This window comes from Oncorhynchus gorbuscha, linkage group LG06 (assembly GCF_021184085.1).
Source record: "Oncorhynchus gorbuscha isolate QuinsamMale2020 ecotype Even-year linkage group LG06, OgorEven_v1.0, whole genome shotgun sequence".
Taxonomy (NCBI): Eukaryota; Metazoa; Chordata; class Actinopteri; order Salmoniformes; family Salmonidae; genus Oncorhynchus; species Oncorhynchus gorbuscha.
In genome coordinates this window covers 23,066,547-23,075,569 of record NC_060178.1, presented here as the reverse complement: position 1 = coordinate 23,075,569, position 9,023 = coordinate 23,066,547, and the positions used below count along the sequence as shown (strand labels likewise).

Here is a 9,023-nt window from a genome sequence, read left to right as displayed (position 1 = left end):
AAATCTGTCATCCATTGGATGGAAACCTAGCTACTGTATCACTAATTTATGGTAAAGAAATGACCAAGTAGATGGTAATAACTCATTTATGATACTTGTTTGTACCAGAATAATAACTGGAAGTATTGTTCAACTCTGTAAATCTTATCAAATCAAATTTTATTTGTCACATACACATGGTTAGCAGATGTTAATGCGAGTGTAGCGAAATGCTTGTGGTTCTAGTTCCGACAGTGCAGTAATAACCAACAAGTAATCTAAGGGGGCATAAATCGTATGTTGTTAAAGGGTCGAACAAATAAACAACATCATAGAAATTATCATTTATTTAGGTAGATAATTTTGGCAGTGAAGACACACAAATTGAGTTCATGAGAGAAAATTCACAAGTGTTGCATGAGAATCAACACGGAGAATCGACCACAGTACATCTTGCCCAGCATTTACTACTGAATGACCAATAACAGTCCAGTACACTGCTCAGTGAGATGGCCAGAATGTCAGTATTAGAGAATGAGCGTTATAGTAATAACCAGTGTGATGAGAGAATAGATGAAACGTAGGAGTGTATATGGTAGGGACCGGTTTCCCTGTGTGGGTTAGACAGGTGGAGGTGTCAATGCTGGTTAGGCAGTGTGGGAGAGCCGGTATCTGTGGGATTCCGTTAAAAGGGGGGTGGGTGTCGGTGTGTAGAGGTCTCGGCACAGGAGGAACTGAATTAGTGTCAGTGTGTAGAGGCCTCGGCACAGGAGGAACTGAATTAGTGTCAGTGTGTAGAGGCCTCGGCACAGGAGGAACTGAATTAGTGTCAGTGTGTAGAGGCCTCGGCACAGGAGGAACTGAATTAGTGTCAGTGTGTAGAGGCCTCGGCACAGGAGGAACTGAATTAGTGTCAGTGTGTAGAGGCCTCGGCACAGGAGGAACTGAATTAGTGTCAGTGTGTAGAGGCCTCGGCACAGGAGGAACTGAATTAGTGTCAGTGTAGAGGCCTCGGCACAGGAGGAACTGAATTAGTGTCCGTGTGTAGAGGCCTCGGCACAGGAGGAACTGAATTAGTGTCGGTGTGTAGAGGCCTCGGCACAGGAGGAACTGAATTAGTGTCAGTGTGTAGAGGCCTCGGCACAGGAGGAACTGAATTAGTGTCAGTGTGTAGAGGTCTCGGCACAGGAGGAACTGAATTAGTGTCAGTGTGTAGAGGTCTCAGCACAGGAGGAACTGAATTAGTGTCAGTGTGTAGAGGTCTCGGCACAGGAGGAACTGAATTAGTGTCAGTGTGTAGAGGCCTCGGCACAGGAGGAACTGAATTAGTGTCAGTGTGTAGAGGCCTCGGCACAGGAGGAACTGAATTAGTGTCAGTGTGTAGAGGCCTCGGCACAGGAGGAACTGAATTAGTGTCGGTGTGTAGAGGCCTCGGCACAGGAGGAACTGAATTAGTGTCAGTGTGTAGAGGCCTCGGCACAGGAGGAACTGAATTAGTGTCGGTGTGTAGAGGCCTCGGCACAGGAGGAACTGAATTAGTGTCAGTGTGTAGAGGCCTCGGCACAGGAGGAACTGAATTAGTGTCAGTGTAGAGGCCTCGGCACAGGAGGAACTGAATTAGTGTCAGTGTGTAGAGGCCTCGGCACAGGAGGAACTGAATTAGTGTCAGTGTGTAGAGGTCTCGGCACAGGAGGAACTGAATTAGTGTCAGTGTGTAGAGGCCTCGGCACAGGAGGAACTGAATTAGTGTCGGTGTGTAGAGGCCTCGGCACAGGAGGAACTGAATTAGTGTCGGTGTGTAGAGGCCTCGGCACAGGAGGAACTGAATTAGTATCAGTGTGTAGAGGCCTCGGCACAGGAGGAACTGAATTAGTGTCGGTGTGTAGAGGCCTCGGCACAGGAGGAACTGAATTAGTGTCGGTGTGTAGAGGCCTCGGTACAGGAGGAACTGAATTAGTGTCCTTGTGGGCTAGTGTGAAAATCTAATTTATATCATCTGTGACAAACTATTGGGGGTGAATGTTTGGGTGAGGCTCGGTGCACAGGGAACTGGCTGTTGTAGATAGAAAAGTAATGTAAGAACGGACATGCCTATTCTGAATGACAGTCTGTTCTGCACAGTACATTTCCAACTGAACATCCTGGAAGAGGTTCGGCACACATTACAGTTCCTGCAAATGGAGTACAACGTCGTATTTTGTCACAAAATGGGTGGCTCTGTGTAGTATGTAGGCCTGTCTACGTTGCTTGCTTACGCAGATGTTCTCCACTCAAAGTTTGAAACGGAACGTATTATTTCTTGCGCCACACTGGTTGAAATGGAACCAGAAACATAGATTTTGTTCCTCTTTCTCTTTTGGCACTAAGTTCACTAAATAATTAACTTGACATTATCAATTTAAACTGCTCGAAGACATAAGCACCAGTGCTGCTATAAATCCGTGAAAACAAAAGTTATGAAAGTGGTGAAATGCTGTTTATAAACTGCACATTCTCTAAGCTCTATGGAAGAATTTGTAACTAGAATTGTCAGAAATGTACTTTAAAATAGCAACACTCTCCGCTGCCAAGAAGAAGGCTCTAGAATGTTCTTGCTCAGGGCCCCGACTACATTCAGCCGTGTCGACAGGCCGAAAGCGCCCACAGCCATGTCCACCACCTAATGCCCCCTTTTTTAAATAGAATAGAAAAAAAAGTACTACCCCCTTCTTCGATCTTGTCTCATCGATGCAACTCCACAAGTCCGCTGCAACTCCACTCATCGCCGCCTCTCCTCTCCACAGGCTCTCCACAGGCTCTTCACAGGCGAAGGTAGAGTCATGAGTCCTCTGAAACATGACCCGCCTAAACCGCTCTCTTTTACACCAGCCAGCATAACCCGGAAGCCAGCCACACCAATGTGTTGCATGAAACACGGTTCAAATGGCGACGGGTTCAGCCTGCAGGCAGGCCACAAGGAGCCCCTAGGGTGTGATGAGCCATGTAAAGCGTGGGAGAGTCTGTCCCTCTGTCACCATTCCAAATGCATCACAGCAAATCTGACACAGGCTTTTTTCTGACATCTGAATTCACCTATTTAAAAACATTGTCTTGCATTACCCTCTTCAAGTTTTCCCCTTAAAAAAGAGGAGAAACAAAACGAGGAGCAGATGACTGTTCACCTACTATTCTCACCCCCCCAGGTCTGATCACTGCTGTTCCCCTACCCAGATGCTAATGTGCAGTCTCAAACTTCGCTCTCTCTCCCACTACTTTCTTCTCTTCTATCCTGTAATTTCTCCCTTCTAATCTTCGACCCTATTCTCCTCACTTTTCGCATGCTATGACTTGCGCTGTCCTTTTTTCTCCCGTCCGGCTCGGCCTTCCTCTCCTGCTCTGTGGCTGAGTGACTTATTGCGAGGTTACAGAACAGGGCTACGGGCAGCCGAGCGAAAATGGAGGAAAATGAAACCTCCGGAGGACCTAACATCCTTTCACTTCCTCCTCTTCCTCTGTATCCGCTGCTAAGGCCACTTTATATCACTCAAAATATAAAGTTTCTGCCTCTAACCCTAGGAAACTCCTTTTCCACCTTCTCCCTGAATACCCCACCCCCTCCCTCCATTTTTGCAGACGACTTTGTCAACCAGTTTGAAAAGAAGATTGACGATATCCACTCCTCATTCATTCAGCCACCAGTCCCACTCACACAGAACTACCCTACGCCTTGACCTTTTTCTCCCCTCTCTCTCCAGATGAAATCCTGAGATTAGTGAGGTCCAGCAGCCCGACAATCTACCCACTCATCCCCATCACCACCTCCTTTTTCCAGACAATTTCCATTCCTCACTTCAATCATCAACTCATCCCTGATCACTGGCTGTATTCCCCTCTGACTTCAAAATGGCCAGAGTCGCTACCCTCCTCTAGAAACCAACACTATGTACAGTTTTTTACAGGTATCCCTTCTTTCTTTTATTTCTAAAACAATTGAGCGTGCCGATCTTATTGAACCAACCAGTCAGGCTTCAAGACTGGTTACGCCACCGAGAATGCTCTCCTCAGTGTCATGGAGGCTCGCCGCACTGCCAACGCTGACTCTCTCAGTTCTCATCTTCCTAGATCAATTCGCTGCCTTAGACACCGTGAACCATCAGATCGTCCTCTCCACCATCTCAAGGCTACGCATCTCAGACTCTGCGCACTCCTGGATTGCATCCTACCTGGCAGGTCACTCCTACCAGGTGGCGTGGAGAGGATCTGTGTCTGCACCACTTGCTCTCACTACTGGTGTCCCCCAGGGCTCGGTTCTAGGCCCTCTCTTTTCTTTTTACACCAAGTCACTCAGCTCTGTCATATCCTCACATGGTCTCTCCTATCATTGCTATGCGGATGACACAACCATTTTTCTACTTCCCCCTTCTGACACTCATGTGGCGACACGCATCTCTGCGTTCCTGGCAGATATCTCAGCATGGATGTCAGACCACCACCTCAAGCTCAACAAGACAGAGCTGCTCCTCCTCCTAGAGAAGGCCTGCCTGCTCCAAGACCTCTCTATAACAGTTGACAACTTCACGGTGTCCCCCTCCCAAAGTGCAAAGAACCTTGGCGTGACCCTGGACAACACTCTGTCATTCTCTGCAAACATCAAAGCAGTGACTGGCTCCTGCAGGTTCAGGCTCTACAACATCCGTAGAGTACGACCCTACCTCAACCAGGAAGTGATGCAGGTCCTAATCCAGGCACTTATCATGTCCCCTCAGAACTACTGCATCTCGCCGTTAGCTGGAATCCCTGCTTGTGCCATCAAACCCTGCAACTTATCCAGAATCCCGCAGCCTGCCTGGTGTTCCACCTTCCCATGTCCGCACGCTCCACTGGCTGCCAGTCAAAGCTTGCATCCACTACAAGACCATGACACTTGCCTACTGAGCAGCAAGAGGAACTACCCTTTCCTACCTTCAGGCTCTGCTCAAAACCTACACCCCAATCCAAGTACTCTGTTCTGCCATCTCTGGTCTCTTGGCTCTCCCACCCCTACGGGAGGGCAGCTCCTGCTCATTCCAGTCCAAGCGCTTCTCTGTCCTGGCACCACAATGTTTGAACCAGCTTCCTCCTGAAGCTAGGACAGCAGAGTCCCTGCCCATCTTCCAAAAACATCTAAAACCGTACCTCCTCAAAGAGTATCTTAAATAATCCCCCTCAATATATTACCTTTCATAAACTAAAATGTACTTACTATGATTGAGATATGTGGTTGTCCCACCTAGCTATCTTAAGATGAATGCACTAACTGTACATTTCTCTGGATAAGAGCGTCTGCTAAATGACTAAAATGTAAATGTCACTCATTCCATCTACTTCCCACCTCCGGACATCACCTAGCCACTAAGAAATGAATCTCTATTAGGACTGCTAATCAATGAGTCAGGCAGAGCAATCCGGGCCTCACATAGAGACCCATCCTATGTGTCACTACACCATAGAGGTGAGATAGGACAGCTAGACAATATCAAAAGGACAAAAACTTTGTTAAAACCAAGTAGTAACCTATCAGAATGCCTCTATACTGGCATTCATCACACAGTTAACAATGAGAGGTGCAGTCCCGCGTGGTACACACAGTGCACACTATGAAATAATGGAAACCAAGAAGACATCACACAGCTCCTGTCAATCAATCACACAGATTAACACTGACACAGGAGCCGATCATTCATCACCGTTAATAAAGGCAACAGGACATCTCAGTCTCGCTCTCTGTCCAGGCTCCAATCTCCCTCTAATAGGAAACATACAGGCGCCACAGGAAAGAAAAGAGTCGATAACAAATCTGAATACTGACGGGGGCTGGAGTCACTCTTCCTACCGGCGCAAAACCTCTTCATGTGGAGAGGGGGGACGACGGCTGTCTCGCTCTGCCACAAGACATCTATATGGCACCACTGTCCCACTACACATCCATAATAGTCCATAGGGGTTTGGGGGAAGTGCCAGAAAGGGAAGGCCACATGCTGCTACTGGAAGGGATGCTGGGAGAGGGAGCACTAAGAAATGGGGGTCTGATTAGGGAAAGGGGATGTGGGAATAGAGAATTCAGAGTCTAAACTCATCGACTTCAATTCGTTCCCCCATGTTTGTTCCTGTTCAGTCTCCCACCACCACTCCCAGCCCATCCAGTTTGGTGTCCGAAAACGTATGCACTCACTACTGTAAGTCACTCTGGATAAGAGTGTCTGCTAAATGACTAAAAAAATTAAATGTGTCCTTCCAGGCACAGTGCCCTTGTCCTGGGGGTCACAGGGTGACCTTGCTGAGGCGCAGCGACAGGCTGGAGCGCTGCTGGGCGCGGGGGAATGTGGAGGCGTAGCGACTCCTCAGCTGCACCGACCGTCCAGCAGTGCCTCGCACACACAGCAGGAAGTCAAAGTTGGCTGAGGTGTTCATGGCGTAAAACACATTGGCGGTGTCTGGAATCACCAGCTCTGGAAAAGGAAGGATTTTTCCCACAATATCACAAGTCAGTAATTACAAATGAGAGTATGAAAGACTGAGAGTGTGATATTTGAGTGACAGGGAGAATATTTGTACCTCTTTCATCAGAGATGACCTGCACCAGCTCATATCCCTCCCCAGGCTCACTCTCCAGGTTGTGTTTGGCCACGGCTCTAGAGATCACTGCTGGAGTCTTATCCTGACTCGTCAACTGGGGAGGGAACAACACCATGTACCAATCAAAAACCACTAAAAGGGTTCCATACATTTATTCAAAATGTCTTGGCCATCTGAATCAAAGTACTAATCTCCTGCTGAGACGTACCATGATGCTCTTGTAGAGGTTGCCGTTGCCCTGCTGCAGGCTAACTCTGATGATGCAGGCGTCCTGAGCCTGGGTGTTGTAGGCAGGGGGCAGGGGAGAGGAGGGGGACATGGGCGTCAGGGAGTCCAAGCGATGGTGCATGCAGGGTGGGCCAGGGAGGAAGGGTGAGGCCGGAGTCACAGGAACACTGGCTGAGGCCAAGGTAGTGTCCATGGAGTGGAGAGAAATGCAATAGCAAGACTCGGACACCTGGACACAAACAGATACATTAGTTAGCACACAATGCTGACATAATTACAACAACTACTTTATACCTAGAATTATTTACACATGATGGGAAAACAAAATGTGACAATACAGAACAAAGTAAATGTAATACATGGAGTGTGTAAATCCCTCACCAACTTAGCTAGTAAAAACATACTTGAAGTAATATAACAATAGGGGAGTGGGTGTTAGTGCTTTACCTTGTTCTGCTGTGCATCTGAAGTGTGTATACGTGTCATGCCTAGGCCCTCGCTGTCTGAAGGGCTGGAGTCACTGGACGACACACTGACTGAGTCCACGCTCTCCCCTGAGCTGCCAGTAGGGGGAGACCGAGGTGTTTCCCTCACTGGGGAACAACCTGCTGAGTCTGCACCTTGGAACAGTCTGGTGACAGAGGGGAAATGGTCAGGTTAAAAAAAAAAACAAATGGGTCAGATAGATCTAACATCACACTGATGTAACGGTTTCCTGTTAAAACATAACACATATGTCAAAGGCGAAGGTTCCAAATCTGATAGTCCTAGGAATTCTACAACAATACCAAGTCTATATTCCAGGGGAGATATCTTGTAAATCTAAATGTAAAGTACAGTATCCTTCATTTTTTAATTCCTCCAGTGTGTACTTACAGGCTGAGCCTCTTAACCATGCTCTTGCGAAGTTTGGGTAAGGTTGGACTGCTGTCTCCGACTCCTTCAATGTCACAAGACATAGCATGGCTACAGGAGATGAACAGAGAATCATTATGACGTCACTGCTACCAGCCTATTTAGCCTCCGCATAATGAATCAAACAATCAGAATGAAAGAGAGCAAAGCATAGAGAAAGAGCAAAACACCCGTCTCAACGTCAACCGTGAGGAGGCGACTCCGGAATGGTGGCCTTCTAGGCAAAGTTCCTCTGTCCAGTGTCTATGTTCTTTTGCCCATCTTAATCTTTTCTTTTTAGCAGCCAGTCTGAGATATTACTTTTTCCTTGAGACTCTGCCTAGAAGGCCAGCATCTGGGAGTCACCTCTTCACTGTTAACGTTGAGACTGGACTGGTGCACTTCACAAAATAGATTGCATCACGAGGCTGGAAAATTATGTGGATATATTGAAGTAACATCTCAAGACATCAGTCAGGAAGTTAAAGCTTGGTTGCAAATGGGTCTTCCAAATGGACAATGACCCCAAGTATAGTTCCAAAGTTGTGGCAAAATGGCTTAAGGACAACAAAGTCAAGGTATTAGAGTGGCCATCACAAAGCCCTGATCGCAATCCCAAAGAAAAATTGTGGGTAGAACTGAAAAAGCGTGTGTGAGCAAGGAGGCCTACAAACCTGACTCAGTTACACCAGCTCTGTCAGGAGGAATGGGCCAAAATCCACCCAACTTAATGTGGGAAGCTTGTGGAAGGCTACCCGAAACATTTGACCCAAATTAAAAAATGTATAGGCAATGTTACCACATACTAATTGAGTGTATGTAAACTTCTGACCCACTGGGAATGTGATGAAAGAAATAAAAGCTGAAAGAAATAATTCTCTACTATTATTCTGACATTTCACATTCTTAAAATAAAGTGGTGACCCTAACTGGCCTAAGACAGGGAATTTTTACTAGGATTAAAATGTCAGGAATTGTGAAACACACACAGTGCCTTCAGAACATATTCACACCCCTTGAGTAATTCCACACTGCTGTGTTACAGCCTGAATTTATTTTTTAATTTTTTTAAATACCCCAAAACACGTTTTATTTTAGCAAATTGATTTAAAATGAAATGCAGAAATATCTCATTCACATAAGTATTCAAACCCCAGAGTCAATTATTTGTAGAAGCACCTTTTGGCTGTGATTACAGCTGTGAGTCTTTCTGGGTAAGTCTCTAAGAGCTTTCCACACCTGGATTGTGCAATATTTGACTATTATTAGTTTTTAAATTCTTCAAGCTCTGTCAATTGGTTGTTGAACATTGCTAGACAACCATTGCC

General features: G+C 46.6%; 1 protein-coding gene across 2 annotated transcripts in view; it reads right to left on the bottom strand.

Moving 5' to 3' along the window:
• Positions 1-311: 311 nt before the first annotated feature.
• LOC124037711 (ral guanine nucleotide dissociation stimulator-like 1) overlaps positions 312-9,023 on the bottom strand; it is a 34,622-nt gene continuing 25,910 nt past the window's right edge. For both annotated transcript variants that reach the window (XM_046352696.1, XM_046352697.1), the window contains exons 13-17: positions 7,678-7,767; positions 7,249-7,432; positions 6,782-7,030; positions 6,553-6,667; positions 312-6,446 (exon numbers count right to left, since the gene is read on the bottom strand). In XM_046352696.1, coding sequence (XP_046208652.1) covers positions 6,259-6,446; positions 6,553-6,667; positions 6,782-7,030; positions 7,249-7,432; positions 7,678-7,767 — 826 coding nt within the window. In that variant the 3' untranslated portion in view covers positions 312-6,258. The remainder of the gene's footprint in view (positions 6,447-6,552; positions 6,668-6,781; positions 7,031-7,248; positions 7,433-7,677; positions 7,768-9,023) is intronic.